General features: G+C 42.0%; 1 protein-coding gene across 3 annotated transcripts in view; it reads left to right on the plus strand.

Moving 5' to 3' along the window:
* Positions 1-1,825: 1,825 nt before the first annotated feature.
* Positions 1,826-22,900, plus strand: part of LOC145629128 (glycosyltransferase BC10-like) — a 45,644-nt gene continuing 24,569 nt past the window's right edge. Inside the window, exons 1-3 of one of the 3 annotated variants that reach the window (XM_081681641.1) lie at positions 1,826-1,965; positions 2,235-2,351; positions 6,478-6,559. In XM_081681641.1, coding sequence (XP_081537767.1) covers positions 2,338-2,351; positions 6,478-6,559 — 96 coding nt within the window. In that variant the 5' untranslated portion in view covers positions 1,826-1,965; positions 2,235-2,337. Of the gene's footprint in view, positions 1,966-2,228; positions 2,352-4,489; positions 4,559-6,477; positions 6,560-9,534; positions 9,557-22,900 lie in introns of those variants that run through there. The other 2 variants (XM_081681642.1, XM_081681643.1) reach the window with 2 other exon arrangements.

A 22,900-nucleotide genomic window follows, 5' to 3' on the forward strand; every position in this document is an offset into this window, starting at 1 on the left:
GGATAAACAAAATTTGTTTATTACATGGCATTTTGGTAAATAAATCAACAACTTTATCCAGTCATCATTACTGTAGGACCCGCTTTTATGGAAAAAGTTGTTGATTTATTTACAAAATTGCCATGTGATAAACAAATTTTGTGAATCTCAGAGATTAACTTGTATTTACCCCTTTTAAAACTTTTTAGCAATCATTATTACTCTTGTTGGCGTTATAAATGAATTAACTACTTATTAATTTTTTTTTTGGGTAAGAAATCAAACTCTCAGTCTCTCCCACTTGGGGCCTATTCTGTTCCGTTGAAATTCAGTTCAGTTCAGTTCAGTTCAGCTCAGTTCAGTTCAGTTCAGTTCATCTCATTTCAGTTCAGCTCAGCTCTTAATTTATGTCTAAGGATATTGCTAATAATATAAAGCCAAATTTCATTCTTTTAAGCTCTTATTACAACGACAACAACAACAAAAACAATAATAATAATAATAATAATAATAATAATAATAATAATAATAATAATAATAATAATAATAATAATAATATTAACAACAACAACAACAACAACAACAACAACAACAACAACAACAACAACAACAACAACAACAACAACAACAACAACAACAACAACAACAACAACAACAACAACAACAACAACAACAACAACAACAACAACAACAACAACAACAACAACAACAACAACAACAACAACAACAACAACAACAACAACAACAACAACAACAACAACAACAACAACAACAACAACAACAACAACAACAACAACAACAACAACAACAACAACAACAACAACAACAACAACAACAACAACAACAACAATAATAATAATAATAATAATAATATTAACAACAACAACAACAATAATAATAATAATAATAATAATAATAATAATAATAACAATAATAATTGAAATAATAATACTAATAATAATAATCAATAAATAATAATAATAATCATCAATAAATAATAATAATAATAATAATAATAATAATAATAATAATAATAATAATAATAATAATCATCAATAATTAATAATAATAATAATAATAATAATAATAATAATAATAATAATAATAATAATAATAATAACAACAATAATAATATTGATACAATTCATTGTTCAAATGGTTCTATTTTTTTGATACACATTTCTCTTTATTTGGGGTTAGAGCATCTTTAATTCTTTATTTGTAAGATTTGTTATTAATTAAAGGAAAAGAGAGTGGGTTAGGGTGTTGGGCCGTAGCAAATTTTAGCTTTTCTTGTTGGTTCTTTTTTTTTTTTTTTTTTTTTTTTTATATATATATTATTTTTTTAAAAATTTGTTTAAATGGGTTAGATACATGTAAGTGTTTTGTATTCTTTTGTCCTAATACTATTTTATTTTTAAATTAAATAGTATATGTGTTTAAAATGTTTAGAGGTTTCAAGTTTTTAATATATTTTTCATACATTTTATAATATATTTTCCATACATTTTATAATTATAATTATATAGTATATTTTTCGTAAATATTTTAATATGTACATTTGTATATACACATATGTATAGTAATAAATAATCAAAGATCACTAATCCGTAGTTAAAAATCACTAATTAATAAGTTCAGTTCAGCTGAGTTCAGTCAATCGGAACAGACCCAAAATTTTGGTCTTTTGAATTGAATTTGTGTGAGATTATAGATCTGGAAACTTGCTACATAATAGATGATGAAGCGAAGAACACAAGTTTCCATATTAGATCTTCTCATCACCATAAATGGAAGAGGAGGTTGTTCTTTGCGATTCTGCTGTGTCTTTGCATTGGGAGCTTTGTTTTGCTTGAAATTTATCGATCCACCATCAATTTGCTCATGCCCTTTCCGAATTTCTTTGCCCAAAAGCCTAAGATTGCTTTCCTGTTTATTGCTCGCAATCGCCTTCCTCTTGATTTCGTCTGGGATTCCTTTTTTCGGGTAAGTTTCTTATTTCGCTGAAAGCATTGTTAATTAGTTTTGAACACAAGGTATTACTTTGAAAGCGAGGATAGCTCAGGTAGTTAGTGCTTCCCTCCGGTTTCAGGGGATTCCGTGATTGATTCTCAGTTAGTGTTTCCCTCCCGTTTCAGGGAATTCTGGGATCAATTCTCATTACCTGCCCTCGCTTGTGGAAAGGAAAAATAAAAAATAATAAAAAAAAAAAACTAAAAATTTGGGAATGTAATTTTGTGGTTACCTGTTTGCAGGGTGACAAGGATAAAAGCTTTTCAGTCTTTGTTCATTCAAGACCCGGGTTCCTGTTCAATAAGGCAACAACAAAGTCCCTGTATTTTCTAAACCGTCAAGTTAATGATAGTATACAGGTACCTTATATCTTTGTGAATCTTGAGCTGATATGTTGCAAACCTGTGAAAAAAACATGTTATTTGAATGAGTGAGAATACTGAGAAATTTAGGAGGGTACGTAATCAATTTTACAGCTTTAATGTTTATTGTTGCTTTCTTCTTTTATTAATTAGTGATTATCGACAATAATAAAATGTTGCGGCTAAACTTGATTGAAGTGACAGTCAACCTAAGGAAACTACGCAGCTCCCTTTAATTCTTTGGAATGGGCCAGTTAATCATGACTCTAATTTTTTCTAAGTCCATTGCCACGTCTTCTGAAGAAATTACGTGGCTCAAATAAGCCACTTTCCTTTTGCCAAGCTCACATTGCTTTCAATTAGCAAAGAGCTTGTGTTCCTCCAATTTTTCAAGCACTAATTTCATGTATTCCTTATGGGCTTCTTCATCTTCTCTATACACCAAAATATCATTGAAAAAGACCGATATGGATTTTTTGAAAAATGGTCAAAACACATTGTTCATCACAAATTGGAATGTGGCGGGAGCAACCTGAAGGGTTTGACTAAAAATTTATAGTGGCCTTTCACGGGTTCTAAATGCCATCTTATGGGTATCCTTAGTTTCACCAAAATTTGGTGATCTTCGGCTTTCAAATCTTCACGAAAAAATAGCAACTCCGAATAACTCATCTAGCAGCTCATCAATGACGAGTACTTATCGGGGAAAGTTCTCTTGTCAAGGGCTTGATAGTCCACACATAATCGCCATGACCCATCCTTCTTCTCTAGTAAAAGCGGACTTGTAAATGGTTTGATTATTCTGGTGTCTAGCATATCTCAATAAGCTTTTCAATTGTGTCCTGTTGGATATGCGGGAATCGAGTTTCCATTCTTGAGTGTTATAGCATGCTCGTGCCTCATATGGGCTGCAAACCAGATGGGGTGCTGGAATCGGGCAGCGTTCTCTTAAAAAACTCGCCTTCCTCCATTAGTCCATTCTACAAAGCTCCACTAGTACATCCCCATTTTTTTGTTCAGAGACCATATCATAACTTTGAGGGACTTCCAGTTATACTGGGAATTCCGGCGACCTGAAATTTATAGTGACTCACCTAACTTCTTGAGCCATTGGACCCTAGTCTTTTTTAATCTCCAATCCGCACACTCCTCTTCCTTTTGCCATCTCCTCGTTGCCTAATGAATTTCTGATGGCGAGTTTTAATTCCTCCACCCTTCCGACGGAAATGAAGTTATGCTTTGTATCCGAATCCACCATAACAACCACCCCGACCAAATTAATGGTACCGCTATTTCTGGTTATGGGGATTAAAGTCTCCACGCGGGTGGCAGAGTAGAGCTCTTCCTTCGTTGGATCTGCCTGCTCTTCCTCCTTTTGATCCACCTGCTTCTTGCACCTATTCCCAGTTCTCCAACGTTCATCACATCTAAAACACAAACCTTTTGTCTTCTTTTCCTGCAATTCTTTTTTATGGATGCCTTTTTTCTCCCCTTGGCCCTAACCCTTAGAGAATTAGATGATCTGGCTGGCCCATGTTAACCGACCCTTGGCAGGGTTCATTGAAAATCCTTATGCCACTTTTATAACTGGTGGTGTTAGGTTGCCCACAGATGAGCCCATACTCCCAGCAGTCCCTTTAGCAAGCACTATGATAGACCTAACCTTTCCTGGCCCACAACTACCTCTTCTCCAACCTGTCTCCTTTGTTAACCAACTCAATAGTTTGTTCAAGAGTATACAGATCAAGTAATCCGACCTCTGTCTTGATTTTCTCCTCATCGACCCAACAATATGCTTTCCAGCATGTCTTCGAGAGGAGAGGCCAACTCTAAGAACTTCCTCTTGCATTCGGCCACTGTCCAACTTGGATGGCTGCTAGCCTGTGGCCGGATGGTGTAGCACACAACACCTGTCTGTTATTTAAATTTCTATTTCACATAAGAGTGAAGTGGGAAACATTAATTTCGAAATTAAGGATACTTAAATTTATATGATTGGAGCCTGGAAATATGCTATTGGTGACAGTCCTTCCAGCTGTACAAGTTACAGCTCAGACAGTCACAGCAAGCAGCTTACAGCAGCAGCAGCATTAGCTGATTTCATCAAATCAGTATTTGAAGAATCTGATGCAGAATATGAGAAGCTTTAACATATGATATACGTATGATTATATCATGTCAACATCTACCAGTTTTGTTGACAGGTAAGATTCGTTTGTTCATCTTTTGAATTGCGATTAGTTTAATTTACCATTTTAACTAAAATTGTTCATGTCAATATTACCAAGTTATTCATCTAGAAATTAGATAAGTGGAATCTCTCTTTTTCGTCATGGAACTTTGTTGCAAAGTAGACTAAAACTATGAAAATTCTTGATAAGATCGAATTTTCGAAAACACTATAGAGCTTTGTTCACCATCTAGTATAGTCCAATCTAACAAATGTAATAACAAGGCAGATACTACGCATGGACTTTTGCTTTCCCTCACTTAACCCCTTTCCATTCTTTTCTCAAATTTCCATTGCTATTATTTAGTTTATCAAGGATTTGACCCACAAGCTGTCTTACTAGTTAAAGATTATCCTGAAACGTAATCCTTGTGATCCTCAGTCCGAATCATATGTAGTTCAGGCAGTAGTTCCTCAGGAAATACATTATAAAATCGTTAAGCACAGATTTCCAAGTCTTGAAAGGATCAATTGAAGGCCAAATCTAACAATACGCTTAGGTGATTTAATCTACTACGTATTATTTTCCACACTCTATTGCTTCTGGAACTCTTTGCCAGAAATCTCCACCCAGCTGCCACCAAGCTCCTCTACCACATGTGGTGGCTCTGGTCTCTCGAAGTGAATCTTATTAATCTATTTCTATTTCTGGAAATTCTCGCTGAGATTGGAACGAACTCATAGAGAGTACTAGGGTGCCGCACCTTGTCACCCAACTTAGAGTAGTGAAGGAAACTCATCGGGGGTGAGCTAAAATGCAGCCTCACTTAATCACCACTTATGGAACAGCTATTGTTACTCCCTTTCAAATATCCCAGTGCATCACTTTTAAGTCCGATGATGGCAATCATTAACCTCTCCTCCACATTTAACTAGATAAGATTGAAAAAATCCTCTAATTGAAGAATCCAATCCTTTGAATTCTTCACTGCGAAATCCTAACAATCTTGAAGAAACCATATGGCCTTGGATAGATTCTTTTGTCAAAATTAGGATTTTAGAAAAACGGTTTCACCAATCTCTGCGGGAAAAATTGACGACCTAAGATTTTGAGAAAAAAGACTTAAACTTGCTACTGTTCTTAGAGTTTTAAATAGGAGCGCATAATACAATACAAAAATAAAATAAAAGTATCAATAGGTTAAGAGCACTATTACCAAGATGATGTATTTGATTTAGAAAAAAAAAAAAAAACAAATGCGGAAAACAGTAACTTTGATTTATTCTCAAAAGGAATTACATCCAACAAAAACCAAATTAAAGAATCAATGAGTTCAAGTTGTTCAACTGATTCAATTGGCCACAACTTTATAGAATTTAATCACCAAATATTACGAGAACACACAAATTTCTGAAGCACAAACTGACATATATTTTTAAATTTACTTCACACCTAAATGTATCTGTCTAGCCCATATGACTATTTACAAGGACTAAAACTCAGATCTACTAAGATGACAAGTCTCTAACTCTTAACATCTTAAGGAAATCAACTTAGCTTGCTTAAGATTGACTAATCAGGTCTCATGCCATCTAAAGAAATCAGAAAAACTATATTCCTAATTGCTTATGACATGAATTCTATTACAATGGATAATCTTGTAAACCAATTCCAAACATAGTAGTTCTAAAATATGAAGAGTCCAAACGAGATTATTACTTAACTAATTGGGCCAGCTACCGTGCTTTACTTCCAAACTACATATTTGTTACTTTCATACAACTCACAACCTTTGTATTAAAGCCAACATAAACGCCATGCAAGGCCTCTGTCGAGCTTTAAGACTAATTCAATATTCTTACGAAAAAGACCAAGTACATCGTCGAATGCTTCTGCATTGGGTTTATGAAAAGAAAACTATTAAATTTTGTTTTGTTTGATGGTATTGATAGTTTTGCTGACACAAAGGATGGATGTTACAATCCAAAGATGCAACCTGTTATTCCTGTTACAAATTGGCGTAAAGGCTCTCAGGTGTGATTTTTATGAACTTAGTGGTTTGAATATGCTTGTAGTATTTACTTCGGTAAAGTAATGTTTATTTTATTTTATTTTTATTTTTTGTGTTATTTTTTTTATTTTTTTGTGTTCTTTATTCATTTTTTTTGGGCGGTGGGGAATAGTGGGTTATATTGAACAGGAAACATGCAGAAATTATCGTAAAAGACGAAACTGTTTTTCCTGTATAGCAGCACTGCAAGTAGATACTTCTGCCTGCATATTTGAAAAAACTTTTCAGATTTTGTTTATGAATATGGGATATATTATCATGTACATCCATCAAATATGGGATATATATATATATATATATATATATATATATATATATATATATATATAAGTGGAAACTAAAAATCCAACCTTTGCGCGGTTTGACAAAAAAAATCCAACCTTTAATTAATCTCACAAAAATCCACCTTTATACACGACCTTCTCCCACAGATCCATTACCTATTGATGACCGATTTTTGTAAGCTATGTGCCACGTGCCAGTCATTAATTGGTCAATTATTTTTTTAATCATTAAAAAACAAAAAAAAATTAAAAGAAAAAAAAAAAATCAGAAAAGCCAAAATCCCCATCCCCACCTCCTTCCCTGACCACCCCATCCCCACCGCACCTAACCACCACATCCCCTTCCCCACCGCCCCTAACCTTGAAACCTGACCACCTTAAACCACCACACCAACCCCCCTTACCCGAAACTGACCACCGCAGCCACCCATGCCCTTAAATCCTACCACCCTTTACTCGAAACTGACCACCCATACCCTTAAATCCTACCACCACTCGACCACGGACTACCCCCAAACACGACCACCCCCAAACACGACCACCCACGTCACCCCTAAACACGACCACCCACGACACCCATACCCTTAAACAAGAAGAAATAAGGGGTGAGTTTAGAGGTGGTCGGGTTTTAGGTTGGCTGTGGTGGTCGGGGTTTTAGGGTGGTTGGTATAAGGGCCGGGGTTTTGTGGGTCGAGTTTCGTGGGTGGCTGGGGTGGTCGGGTTTTAGGTTGGCTGGGGTGGTTGGGGTTTTGGGGTGGTTGGTGTTATGGCCGGGTTTTGTGGGCCGGGGTTGGCTGGGGTGGTCGGGGTTTTTGGGTGGTCGGGTTTTAGGTTGGCTGGGGTGGTCGGGTTTTTGGTGGGTTGTTGGGGTGGCGGAATTGTTGGATTGGTGGATTGTTGGAGAGAGGAGAGAGAAAGAGGAGGAGTGAGAAGGGAAATTAATATAATTAAAAAAAGAAAAAAACTTTTTAACCTGTTTAATAGGTTAAAGGTCAAATAGATCTGTGAGAGAAGGTGGGGTATAAAGGTTGGATTTTTATGAGATTAATGGAAGGTTGGATTTTTATTGTCAGACCATGCAATGGTTAGATTTTTAGTTTCCATTTTTCCATATATATATGGTACTTCAAGGTTATTTTCTTAATTCTAGTTTCCTTTTGTCACCTCCAACATTTAAGGTATAAGAGTGTTATAATAATAGCCTATGATGCTTGGACTTTTAAGAGTGCCATGCTTGGTGTAGATCCAAGAGTTAATAAAAAGATAATTCTTAACTCAGACTTGTGAGAATAGTTAGTAATTGTCAAAAAATTACAGAAACCATTAACACGGAGGAGAACTTTAAGTATTCTTGCTAAAATACTAGTCATTGTCCGTTATACCAGAATCTTTTAGTCAAACTATATGTGTTTTGATGATGTAAACTAACTTAAGCCAAAGAAAAAAAAACATGTGTTAGACCATTACTAACATGAAAATACCATCTTTTCCTTATAAGACAGTGGTGTATGATGCAAAAATGCCATATTTTCCAAGAGCAATTCTAGTTAGTAAAATAAATCACACCTAGGATATAAATGTAAGGCTCCACCCACATAACGAAGTGATACTAGAATCTCTAGGTTTCTTTGGAAAAAGTTTTGTGAGGCATTATGAAGATGGAAAAATAAGTTGAGATCAGTAGATCAAGCTATGAATGGGCATTATCACAAATTCAAATGTATTCACGCTGTATATTCCATTGAAAGTTGTATAAATACCTGACACCATTCTTATATTTAATGACATTGTTTAAAAGAGGCATTAGAGTATTGGTTTATGTAGAGTGATTACTAGGCTGAAACATATGATGCATTGCAATTTTGAAATTATTAACTCTGCTTAATTAGGTGACTTATATGGAGGGAAGTGATTTTAAGGAGCAAAAGTGAATTTTTTTAAGAAGTGGCAATTAAGCCAATGAAGTTGTGAATAATGAATGAAGTTATCTTCTTTACTCGTTGAAAGTTAAGGCTCATTATTGATTGATTTCATATTCTTAAACATTCAAACTTTGACTAGTATATGGAACTTTTTATGTAGACATAGCCATGTAAAACACTAAAACCTTGCATAGAATAGAAACAACACTAATTTTAGACAGTAACCTAACAAACTGTGTGCGAGCTTCCTAAATTACCAAGTCCACTCTAAGCTTTTAATTTGAAAATTAATTGGGCTAAACTAAGCATTTCGTAACATAGTGGATCCAAAAGACTAAAACAAAGTTATTTAGAATCGCACTATAATAGTATGGAAAAACCACTTGGGGTTTCAACATAAATAATATTTTATACGTAGCAATTCCATCAAGTGTCTTTGATCCATGCAATATATTACACAAATTCAAGCCCAACAAATGAGTCCATTCCAAATCCCATTGTGTAGGTAAATTAAATGGGTTAAAGGTGGCACAACATCAGCCATCATTCTAAGGAAAGCTTGTTAAGATTTTGTGGTTCTCTTAGGCCCTAGATTTGAACTTTGGTTCTCATCAATTTTAGGTTGTTTTGTTCCCCATTTTCATTGTGGTTTTTTAAAGGGAAATGATTTGGTATTTTGGTATATTCCAACTTATGGCTTGTGGTTCTTACAAACTTTTCCTCTTGATGCAGAGAAAGTCGTCACCAACCCTTTGTAAGAGCAATCCTAGCTTCCTCGCTTCTTTTCTCTTCTCTTCTTGTTACATTGTGTTTTTTTGTTATCTTTGTGTTTATTCTCCATCCCTCTCGGTCTCTCACCCCGCGTAGCTTTGGGTGGGTGAGTTTGTGTGTCTGCATGGTGGGTTACAGGTGTATGTTTGTGTGTACTTTTCTTTGTTTTGTAAATAGGAAGGTAAATAAATTAATGTTATACTGATGTGTTTTTGTGGGACATGAAGTTTATCTTTCAAATTTTGGTTTGATCAATCCACGGTTCAAAATAAACAACAGTCCTACTTGTTTTGTAGCCGATTTTAGTTTATCAAATTGAAGTTTTCGGTCTTTAAGGGATAACTTTAAAACTTGATGTCAACTAGTTCAATTGGTGTTGAAGTGTCTGCATATGCTTTAGCATTTAGGGTTTGATGTAAGTTGACTAATAGGTTTTTTAAATACTGTTCATGCTTTGGGTAAATCGACCCAAAGGGTTTTGGGTTTTATCTTACTCAGCCATCTATCCAAGACCACTAAAAAAATTAATTTATGATGTTCTTCTTAAACTCTTGAACTATTTCTTAGTATAAGAACTTTTATTAAATGTAATAACTTTTTTTCTCTTTTGCATTTTATTCGTAACAGTTTGACTTTTGCTGCTATTAACGTGTTTTTGTTTAACCATATTTAGTGATTAAAATGTAACGTAAAATATAGTTAAGTGAGATCTTGTTAATTTTGTGTTATTGTATAATTCATCGGAAAGTTTAACAAGAATAATCCAACCTTCGCCTCATTGTCCCAAAATAATCCAACTTTTCGATTAACCCTGAATAATCCTAAGTTTACTATATATTTTCTTCCAACAATCCCAGCACGTCACTTTACCCTTTATAACCGGTTACTATCCACGTGGCAATTCCAGATTCATCAAAATTTTATTTTTAATTTAAAAAAAAAAACTTCTATCTTCTTCCCCTTCCGGTTTGTTTCTGTCTCCTCTCCCTTCCTCCATTATCACCCACCAACACCACTCAACACACCATCCACAGGACCACCACAAACACCACCACCTATAATCACTCATTATAACATCCACGACCAACCCACAACACCTACAACACAACTGAAAACAACACCCACAACATCAATGGCGTACGGCCACCCCTAATTCAGCCCAAAATTTAATTGAAAGGGAGAACCGAGAAGGAAATGGTGGGAGTTGGGGTTTTGGGTTCTAGATAGGTAGAATTGGGGTTTCGGGTATGGGTGGGGGTGGGTTGGTGAATTCTGGTATGGGTAGTTTCGGCTATGTGGGATTAGTGGTTTTGAGTCTAGGTAGGATTGGGAGAAGGATTTCAAGTCTGGGTATGCGTTTGGGTTGGGTAAGTGGTGGTGGAGGCGGTGGCGGCTAAGTTGCGGGCTAATTGCCACGAATGCTCTTGAAAATTATCCAAATTGCAACCCTTCCCTAGCATGTAAAGTGTAATTACCATTATTCGAGAATGCCCAAACACCTCATCAGCTTGAACTCGATCAATGAGAGGAAGTGCAAGGATACACCTCACATCTCTTTTGCAAATGCTGTTCAATAAGGTCCACATCCCACTCATTCTTCTCGGCAATCATCAAATCTCTCACATAATGCAGCTCCTCGTGGTCGAAGCAAACCCGCTCTCATCATCTGCTAACCACGGATCGGACCAATTGTCAATAGAATCCCCATTTCCAACCCTCCACAACATCCCCTATTTGATAAGAGCTTTCGACCCCCATATTCCTTTCCCAGAGAAGCTGCAGTTATAGCCCAAGGAAGACTCTAAGAACGTTGATCTAGCAAAGTACTTGGCTTTCATAACTCGACTCATTAGATAGCTAGGCTCCCTAATAATACTCCACGCCTGTCGATCAAGAAGGGCGTCATTAAAGACTATTAAGTCCTTAAATCCCATTTTCCCTAAGCATTTCAACGTGCACATGGACTCCCAACTCTTCCGGTGGATCTTACGTTTCGTCCCTTTTTGTCCCTACCAAAACTTTGCCATTGCCGAGTGGATTTGATGAATAATTCCGGATGGGATTTTGTAGACTCCAATGAGGTAGGTTTTTTTTTTTTTTTTTTTTTTTGGAAAATAAAATTTTATTACCAAAGAGAGAAAGTTACAACTTACAAAAGCTAAGTTATAACTACCACCAGAACACCAAAACACCAAAAGACCTGAAAACAACAGGCCAACCCCACAACCAGTTCTAGATCCAAGCCTAGCCACCTTCTAGGAAGGACCTAGAACAACTGGACTCAGATTTCCGGCCACCTTCTAGGAAGGGTTCCGGAAACCAAGACCAGACAACAAACAACCAGAAAAACAACAAAACCAAACACCCGAAAAACATCAAAAACTACAGCCAGAAGCAGACAAGCCTGCAAACCGACTAAAGAAACCAAAAGAACAAAGATAACAACAAAACGAGTACCAAAGCAACACTAAAAATAAACTACAGCAACAAAGACAGCACCAAAACAGCCGTGCAACAACAAAAACAGCAGGCAGCAAAGCACAGCAAGCAGCAGCAACAAACACCACTCATAGTCTACAGCAGCACACAGCAGCAAAGGCAAAAGAATAGCAGCGCAGCAGAAGCAAAAAGCCAGAACAGCAGTCGGCACTGCAGACCATCAGCAACAGCAAGCAGCAGGCACAGCAACAGCAACACAGCAACACCAACAGCAGACTACAGCAGACAGCAGGCACAGCACAGCAGCATAAACCAGCAGACAGCAACAGCATACAGCAGTGCAGCAGCAACCAAACCCCAACAAAACCAGCAACCAGACTGCAGCAACAAAAGCAGTAACACACCAGCAGTGCAGCAGCACATAAAGCAGGCAGCAGTAACACAGCAGAGTACAGCAACACAAAACCAGCAGACAGCAGCTAGAAACAGCCTGCAAAAGAAAGAAACCGAAACAAAAAGAAACGACGGGAGACCCAGTATCAGAACCCAATCCAAAGAAACCAGAACATAAACACAAAGAGCCCGAGACAAGCCCTAAACAAACAAATATTTGCTTCCCGCCGGGATTCTACAAACTGAGTGAAAGACAATATCCCGAACAAGGGCATCAACTGATTTGCAACAACCAGTAAAGAGAACTGCATTCCGTTGAATCCAAATACCATAAACCGTTTCAGTAAATGCCACCTGGATCACTTTATTCTTCAATCTGGAACTTCTGCGGATTTTCTTCATCCAATCAATCTCATCACTAAACTGCTGAACAGGCTTGGAAACACGTAAGATCCCCAAAACCTTACTCCAAACCTTCCTAGAGAAATCACAATCAAAGAAAAGATGCTGAACACTTTCATTGCCATTCAGACAAAGGAAACACTTTGGATCACAAGAGATGTGCCATTGAAGCAACCTATCCTTAGTGACAAGCCTATTCCATAAAGCTAGCCACAATATGAAAACACTCTTGGGGGTTGCTAAGTTATGGCAAGTAACTCTCTTCCAAGGAACTTTAGGCACTTGAGGCCTAATAGCAGCATAAAGCTTCTTGATTTTCATCTTGTTGCCCTGAACAAAACCAGCCCATCCCCCTTGATCATTCACAACATCTCTACAACTCAAAATCTTCTTCAAGAACCAGGAGCATCTAGCAGGGGTAGGAGTGGTCCAACAATCTTTGTGCTTGAAATAGTAGATATGAACCCACTTAACCCAAAGATTATCAGCCTTGTGAGAAATATCCCAAAGTAACTTAGTCCAATGAGGTAGGTTGGTATGGCTTGGATCACCGCTTTGAGCAAAATTTCTTTCCCGGCCCTCAAAAGAAGTTTTTCCTTCCAACCTTGTAATTTCTTCCAAACACGATCTAGGAGAGCACCAAAAACCGCCTTTTTAGATCTACCAAGGGTAGTAGGATTCCCTAGGTGTTTTGGGTGTTTTTGTCCCTCGGGAGAGTTACGTCACGAAGACTGATCCGACTCGAGCTGTACCTGCAAAATAACGGAGACTCCGGGTGGTTGGAGCTCCGCCTCCGACGATCAAGTTAGTAACTTGAAAAGGAATAAAGAGTACGGAAATTTAGGTAGGTATCTGCTCTGATTTCAAGCTCAGGTGTTTTTCTGATGTAAAAGAATGCAGGTGTAATAAATGGTAAAACGTGTCCTCAAAATGAGGGACATCTCCCTATTTACAGGGTCTTTGGGAATTGTGCCCCTGATTAGGTCACTGAACCCTAATCATTGGCGGGCTGCGCCGTTTTCGGGATTTGGGCCTAAAGGCCACCTTTTTCCCTTTATTTCTGGAATGACACGTGTCAAGCAGGGATTGATCCATTTTGGACCAGTCTGAGGCTGACACGTGTCACCCTCTGATTGGACCACGTGGCAGGGTAAAATTACCCTAAACATTTGCCCCTCACAGATGTGACGTGGCACGCCACATGGCATCTGTGACACATGTCACGCTTCGGTTGGCGGTAATTTTACCGTTACAGAGTAACCGTTCTCCTTCCGGGTAAATTACGGAAATGCCCCCAAATTTACCCTCTATATATAGCCGTTTTACCCTCATAATTTTGTACGTTTACAAAAATTTCCTAGAGAGAAAAACTGAGAGAGCAGAAGTCATCCGTTTGAGTCAGACGCGAGCAAGAAAGTTTGTTCTTCAGCAACCCAGCCGGTCCCGCCTACTTTCAGATACCAAATCAAAAGATACCGTCTCTGTCTCTCTCAGCTCTTTTCTTTTTTCACCGCTTGTACATATTTCTTGCAATAAATGGATGCATCACCAACACACACGACACCGCCTAGGTTAGAGTCCAGCCGGTCACCAGGGACGGCTGAGTCTAGGACTGGGAGTGCCGGCTCGGGGTGTTGGGACCACCCTTTGCCATGGATTCCGACCAGTTATGTGTCTGTGCAGGACACCATGGCTCGGACAATGCAGACGGCCACAGACCCAAATTACAAGAGCGAAACGTCTAGTCAGGGAGACCAGACGACTCTGGAGAGATCCCCTCCGCGCGCCCCTTCAACCCCTGCTGACTCTTTCTTGGAAGAGTGTGATCAAGGCGGCGACGAGGCCGTCTCTGCCCCCCTGGATCAAAGTGAGGAGGGGACGGAGAGTGACAGCTCCGCCTCTACCTCTGAGAGCAGCGATGACTTACCCCCTCTTCCGGATAGCGAGAAGGAAGAAAGGAAAAAGTGGAGCGAGAAGGACGATCCCTTCAACATCCACGTCTCTTCCAAGGACCGGATCCAAATGGAAGAGAACTTAAAGAACTTTACGAAAATGCACCCGCTAGGAGACGGGTATAGGATCCGGGTGCCGCCTGAGAATGGCACCATCGCCTAGGAGGACGATGAACAGAACGCCAACAGCTATTTTGGCTGTTATGAGGCGGCGTTCAAAGCTTGCCTTCGCTTCCCCCTTCACCAGGCGGTGAAGGCAATTTTAAGAGGCTACGGCCTTGGGGTCTGGCAACTTACCCCGAACTCCTGGACCAACATTCTGGGGTATGTTGCCGCCTGCGAGTTCCAGGGGCTTAACCCCGGTGGCTGGAGGGCGTGGTACACTCTAACCACGCAGCCGCAATATATGATGACCTTGGACAAGGTCTCCAAGTTCGATGGCTGGAAGCATAGGTTCTACCTGATGTCAGCCCCGACCAGACGGGAAAACTATGAATTCCGTCTGTACAATACGAAGCCTGACTTGTTGGCAGGAAGTGCGCTCTTCCCCGGATCCCAGAGGAAGACTTTGACAAAATAATTGAGGCAGACTTTTTCGGCCTCACAGACGCAACTCTGTCAACCGGGGAAACAATAAAAGTTCCTAAGAATTGGATTCCCAAGAGCGCCTGGTTCAGGGATGAATGTTTCCTGGCCGCCTGCGGGCTAGGGCACATGTTTACCAAACGTATGCGCCTGAGTTTATACCGTCTGTAGTATTTTTCTATCGGAATTGATTTATGGTATTGATCAATTTCTTTCTTTGTGCAGAGGAAGCACTAAACATGTTGCAGTCGGAGAAAACTCCCAAGCGGTCTTCTGCGACCATCCGCAAAGATCTTGCGAAGAAAGCTGCGGCCGAGCTCAAGGCCAAGGTATTGAGCGCCTGACCCTTTCTTAAGTTTATTTTAAAAACTATCTTGCCCGGATACTAACTTTGACTTGTTTATTTTCGCAGGGGGGAGAAGTTGGGAAATCGTTTGAGAAGAATCTCAAACGGGCTAGGGAGGAGGCCCCGGCCGTTCTCAATAAAATAAAAAAGTCCGCCTCTGCGTCAACTCCTGGCGCCTCAGCCGGGGCTAAGACGATACGGATATCGGGGCGACTCGAGAAGGTAGGCGGCAACGTGTGCCTTGATCTTGTCAACCCCTTATCAGCAGCTGCGGGGTTCACCACGCCTGCAAGCGGTTCCCGCTTGGCCGGCTCTGAAGGTAAGAACCCTTTTGAATCCCCGCTTGAGCTGGGGTGGCCTTTACGGGTGAAATCCCACTCCCAACAGACGTCATCCTCAGACGATCGGCAACAAATAGGTGCTGCCTTAGTTTCGCACTCATCACGTATTGATTGTGGTGCAGATCAATCTCCCCGCTGACTAGATGTCCAGAAGCATGCCAAGGCCATGCTGGAAGCCGTCCGGAAGAGGGATAAGGACAATATCCCTGGGATAGAGACATTCAATCTTGAACGCATTCTATCCCTTCTGGCTGAGGTAAGAAACTTGTTAATTCAATCGTATTTTTTCAAGTGTCTTATCCCGCCTGCCATACTTATGCCGCCTGACTTTTTGCAGGCCATGCTGCGGGTGGACGGGCTCAAACGTCCTTATTCCCGCAAACGGGAAGAGGTAAAAAGGGCCAAGAAGTCCGCCATAGACGCTGATAATATTGCTTTACACTCGACTATCGTAAATGAACTTGAAACTAAAGCAATAATTATGACACAGGTGTCTAGTATCCAGTAGCTGGAGGCGGATCTAGAGACGGCCAAACAGCAGGCGTCGGATGCTGAGACGGTTAAGAAGGTCGCGGAGGAGGCCCAGAAGAAGGCGGATGAGAGCGCCAAGAAGGCTGATGAAGCGCTCAAGAAGGCCCAGACGGACCTTGGCACACTTAAAGGTGTTTCCGAAGAGAACACCAAACCGAAGGCCAAGGTTCAAAAGCTGGAGAAGGAGGCTGCTCAGGCTCTGAAGAACTTTGCAGTAACCCTGGAGGCGGAACAAAACCGCCTTGTTGCTGAGAGTGACGCTGACAATGACGCCCGTATGAAGATTGCCTGGGCTGCCTTGTACCCAGACGCGGATTATAGCATCTGGGCACTGGCGCACAGCTATGCCGAGTACGTGGTGTATTTGAGAGAACAAGGCGAGCCAGAGCCTGCCTCTTTCGAAGCCTGGGTCAACTCCAACAATGAGCCGTCCGTGCTTGATCTTCCTGGTCCCGGTGAAGCGCAAGAAATTCCCTCAGATGATGAGGAGAAGGGAGAGGACCAGGAGGCACCGTCTGCAGGCCAAAAGTGACCCCTCAGCGGCAGTATGCCAATCTTTGCTTTTTTAATTCTTTTTATTCAGCGGCTGTATGCCAAAACTTGCTTTTTTCGGCCTGCGTGCCGAGTACATGTGTATTTACCGGCTGTGGAGCCGGGTTAATTAACATTTTCTTTCTCCCGGACGGGGTCCGGTTAACATTTGATCCATTACAACCGTTTGGTTGGATGGACTTTTATGAAGTGCACCGACTGAGTCGGTTTTGATCATTTTGCATTCGAATTTTTATTTTTTGCAAATTTTAATTTTTGCCTATCTTATCAAAAGCATGCGGCGATTTCTTGCCTAACTAGTCAATAGTCTGGCTGTCCTTGCCCCTGGACGGCTGTGTGATTGGTTTCAAGTGGAGTTGGTTGATTGACTTGAAAACGTCTGATGCTGCAAAGAGCATGATATGTTTGTAAGTCAATCAATCACAGTAGTGATTGCCCCAAACCAAGTGCACAGTCGTACACCAACAGGCGTTTCGGTCACTACACAGACGGCGTACACCAATTGGGGTGAGAGGTGCAATTTTTGGAATAAATAACCTAAGTGAGAACCACCGGCTGATGGGCATCCGGTATCTGGGAACTTATTCGTTCTTCGTAGGTTATTTTGGTCAGACGGCTATGAGTTGACCAATTTGGTCGTTCAATTTTTGCCGTTTGCATGGATACGTAGAACCGACAAATAGTCTGTTCTCTGCGACGATTGCACCCGGAGGGGTGTCGCCGGACGCCTTTGTCCATGTTGGGACAGGCGATTTTATAAAATGAGCAACCATCCGGCCATTTTAGCCTCTGGTCTTGTTTGAGACCGGTTGCGTAGCCACTAAACGTTTTTGTGCTTAGTTTCTAGTCAGTATTGAATTTACTCTAAGTATCGAACTTAGTTTTTTTAGACAAACGGGTCAGTCTGGGTATTACCCATGCGGATAATCAGGCGGTTGAATAAACAAAGTATCAAACCTAAATAAACAAGGGATCCGAGTATTACCCAGGCGGTCCAACAAATGTAACTTTCACTAAGTATCAAACCTAGTTGGGTAAAGGAGAACCCGCCTGGGTATTACCCGGATGGAGAATAAAAAATTAACACAATTTGCAAACAAAGTCTGATTTCATTGATTAGTTCATTTGTTTACAAAAATTTACATTCTCAGAGTAGTACTTTTTCAGATTGTCTACATTCCAAGTTCTAGGCAGGCGCCTGCCGTCTGGGTTTCCAGGCGGTAGGTGCCGTCCCTTACATCTTCATAGATCCGGTAGGGGCCTTCCCAATTTGGTGTTAGCTTTCCCAACTCATTGGCCCTACCGGTTGCCTCCATTTTTCGTAACACTAAGTCGTCAACTTTCAAAGGACGCTTGTGTACTTTTTTGTTGTAGGCTCTAGTCATTCTCAGACGGTAAATCTCATGACGCAAGGCGACATTGCCCCTGCGTTCTGGGAGTGAATCCAATGTCAGGCGCATTGCTTCCTAGTTTGCCTCTTCATCATACAACATGACTCTGAGAGTCGGCTCGTAACGTTCGATGGGCAAGACGGCTTCAGCACCGTAAACCATGAGAAATGAGGTTTCACCGGTTGCCCCTTTTTCCGTTGTCCGGATGGCCCATAGGACATGGATTAGCTCTTCTGCCCACAAGCCACCGACTCTTTCTATTTTCTTCTTAATTCCGCCTGAGATGAGTTTGTTGAAGGCTTCAACTTGGCCGTTTGCTTGGGGCCGGCCAACAGATGCAAAACAGCTTGAGATCCCCTGATCTCCCAACCAAGTTTTTAGCTGAGGCATCTCAAACTGAGGACCATTATCAAACACCATAGACATAGGTACCCCGTACCGGGTGATAACATTCTTCCAGATGAAAGAAATTACGTCTGAGGTCTTGATGTTTTTAACCGCCTCAGCCTCAACCCACTTGGTGAAATAATCCACAGCCACTAAGATGTAGCGCTTTCCGCCTGGAGCAGGCGTGTAAGGACCTAGAATGTCCATGCCCCATTTTGCAAACGGGATTGGGCTGTGGATGGCCGTCAGATCAGTAGCCGGACGATGAATAAGTTTGCCAAACTTCTGGCACTTGTCACATTTCTTCACCAACTCTTTGGCGTCTGCCTCAAGAGTGGGCCAAAAATAATGTCGTCTGGCTCTGACGGCTAGGGACCTGCCGCCTATGTGAGAGGCGCAGAATCCCGAGTGCAAGTCTTCGAGAACTTCCCTCCCCTTTTCTGGGGTGACACACTTCAACAGGGGTTTTAGAAACCCCGCCTTGAAGAGTTCTCCATTTCTCAACTCAAAGCTCGCAGCTCGCTTCTTCAGGACGGCTGCCTCCTGTGGCGAATCAGGAAGGGTGCCGTCTGAAAGATAAGCCCGGATGCCATCCATCCAGGTAGAGCTCCGGTCCAGAACTCCAATGGGATCTTCATAGATGCTTCTCTTTTCCAGAACTTCCCAAAAGACAGACCGAGGCGTGTCATGGCAGGCGGAAGATGCCAGTTTTGACAATGCATCCGCCTGATTGTTTTTAGACCTAGGCACTTGATTCAGCCGGAATTCCTCAGGTGCCCCGGCCTCTTTTTTGACTGCCTGAAGATATTTGATCATAGCCGGATGGGTAGCCTCATAACTTCCCTCATACTGGCTAACAACCAATTGAGAATTAGAGTGGGCGTCAATTTTCATGGCCCCTGCCGCCTTACACATGCGTATGCCGGCTAGCAGGGCTTCATATTCCGCCTCATTGTTAGAGGCCTGAAACTTGAAGCGTAGTGCATATTCAAATCTGTCTCCTTCAGGAGACTCATAAATTACGCCTGCACCACAGCCGTTCTTTGTAGAGCTCCCGTCTACGTACACTTTCCAAACCTGATCAAGATTATCCGGAGCCACCGGACGAGTCATTTCAACAATGAAGTCGGCAAACGCCTGACCTTTCACTGCCTTTCTTGGTTCGTAAGTGATTTCAAGGCTCTGCATTTCAATAGCCCATTTCAACATTCTCCCGGATGAGTCCAAGGTAGACATTGGCCGCTTGAGTGGCTGGTCCGTGTAGATCACCACCGGATGTGCCAAAAAGTAAGGCTTCAATTTTTTGAATGCCATATACAAAGCAAGGCCAAATTTTTCAACCATGGGGTACCGGAGTTCAGCATTTTTAAGAACATGGCTAATGAAGTAAATCGGGAGCTGCACGCCGTCTTGCTCAGCAAGGAGAACGACACTGAGGGCATGGTCTGAGACGGCTAAATACATGTACAACGTCTCCCTAGGCAAAGGACTGACCAACCTAGACAGAGAATGTAAATGCTCTTTCAACCTCTGGAACGCCGCCTCAGCATCATCCCCCCATTTAAATCTGGTCTTCTTCCTGATTGCTTAGAAGAAGTAGAGGCATTTGTCACCTGACCGGCCGAGGAACCTCCCCAGGGCGGCCAGACAACCGGTGAGTCTCTGAACTTCCTTGACAGAACGGGGTGACTTCATGTCAATCACCGCCTGTATCTTTTCGGGGTTAGCCTCTATCCCCCTTTGATCAATCAGGAATCCGAGAAACTTCCCAGACTCAACACCAAAGACGCATTTCTTAGGATTTAACATGACCTTATGCCGCCTGAGTGTGGTAAAGGTTTCTCGGAGATCAGCAAGGTGATCCGCCTGCTGCTTGGATTTGACTATCATGTCATCAATGTACGCCTCCACATTCCTCCCAATCTGATTAATGAATACCGTATTAATCATCCGTTGGAAAGTGGCAGGCGCATTTTTCAAGCCAAACGGCATCACAGTATAACAGAATAGCCCCTGATCAGTGACGAAGGCCGTCTTCTCTTAATCTTTCTTCCACAGGCATCCATAAAGCTCATCAAGGCGTGACCGGCTGTAGAATCGACCAGACTGTCGATCTTTGGAAGCGGGTAACTATCCTTTGGACACGCCTTGTTGAGGTCTGTGTAATCAACACACATGCGCCAGGTCCCATTCGGTTTCTTATCAAGGACCACATTGGCCACCTAATCGGGAAAATTACAAGGCCGAATGAACCTGGCGTCTAGCAGCTTTTTGACTTCGGCAGCTGCCGCCTGACTTCTTTCCTCGCCGTGATTTCTTTTCTTTTGCCGGATGGGCTTCTTTTTGGGGTCCACGGCGAGTTTGTGGACAGCGAGATCCGGGCTGACGCCTGGCATCTCTTCCACTTCAAAGGCAAAAATGTCTTTGAATTCTTTGAGCAGAAGGTGCAAGCTTGCACCCAAGGTAGCATGAGCAACCGTCCAAACTTAACAGTACGTTCTGGACGGCTGCCGTCCAGAACGAGATCAATGCTTTCACCAGCCAGTTGGGGACGGAGCTCATCTGACCGTTCATTGGTCAGTGATTGCTATTTTTTCTCTTTCTTCACCTCCACCAGCAGAGGTGCCTTTCTTTTCTTTTCGGCTGCTGGTGGGGCAGGAGCTGGGTCGGCATCCTTGACATTGTCAAGGTCTATTGGTTCCTGACCGCCTGGGGCCACGGTATCTCGGACGGCTGAAAGATAGCACTCTCGGGCCGTCTTCTGATCCCCATTCAAGGAACCAACAGAGCCGTCATCCCTCTCATACTTGATGAGCATGAGGGACGGGATGATTACTGCCTTGGCTACGTTGAGGGGTGGCCTGCCAAGAATGATGTTGTAGGCGGTCAACTCCTCAACGACCAAGAATCTGCCAAGAATATGTCGTCCCTGGCCTTTCTCTCCCAGCCGAATGGGTAAGTCAATTCTCCCGGCTGGGTAGACCATCCCACTCCAAAACCAACCAAGGGGTGGGTGACCGGATGCATGCTGCTGACGTTGTATTTCAGCTTTTGCAGGCACCGGAGGCTGATGATGTCTGATGAGCTGCCGGTGTCTATAAGGATCCGTCCAACCAGCTGATTGGCAACCTTACATTCAATGACCACCGGGTCATCATGCGGGCGGCGGACGCTGCCCCTATCTTTCTCAGTGATCAAGACGTCTGGGAAGGAGGCGCTGGCTTCCGCCTGCTCTTCATCATCTTTGTCCATCTTTCGAAGATGACTCTAGGTGCCCCGGATGGTAGGGCCACCACATGAGAACCCGCCTGCTATAGTGTAGACCGGCTCCTTGTCGGTATCCGAACTACTAGCAGGCTGGGGGGTAGACTTGGAGGACCGACCCTTGTTTTTCTTCTTTGCCCCGGCTGGGGACTTAGAAATGTAGGACTTCAGCAGCCCTTTGTTAGCTAGACGGTCCAACGCCCGCTGAAGACTAAAGCAGTCGTTGGTGTCATGGCCAACCTCCTCATGGAACTGACAAAATTTATTTTTGTTTCGTGACTGGACAGAACTCTTCATAGGATTCGGCTTCTCAATGGACAGCTGGTCTTTTACCTCCATGAGGATGGAGTTGCAGTCTTTATTAAACTCGTACTTGGGAACGTACGGTTTAAATTCTTTCTTTTTCTTCTGGGACGGCTGGTCAGAGTCAGTAACCGCCCAGACTTCTTTTCTTTTCTTGCTCTCTTCTTTGTTTTTGGCCGGCTGAGCTGACTGGCTGTCTTTCTGTTTGTCGGACTTCTTGGAGTCCGACTGGCTACCAGGCGAGCAGAGGTCGGTAGCCTGAATGTAGCTTTCCGCCTCCCTCAGGGCCGCCTGTAAGGTGAAAGCCCCTTTTCTGACTAAGTCGAACTTAAAAGTCGACCCGTCTCTCAGACCCTTGAAAAAGTCTGTAAAAGTTACCTCGTCAGACAGTCCTTGAATCAGAATTCTAATCAGATTGAACCGCCTGACATATGAGCGCAG

Source organism: Chenopodium album, chromosome 4 (genome assembly GCF_948465745.1).
Source record: "Chenopodium album chromosome 4, dcCheAlbu1.1, whole genome shotgun sequence".
Lineage (NCBI taxonomy): Eukaryota > Viridiplantae > Streptophyta > Magnoliopsida > Caryophyllales > Amaranthaceae > Chenopodium > Chenopodium album.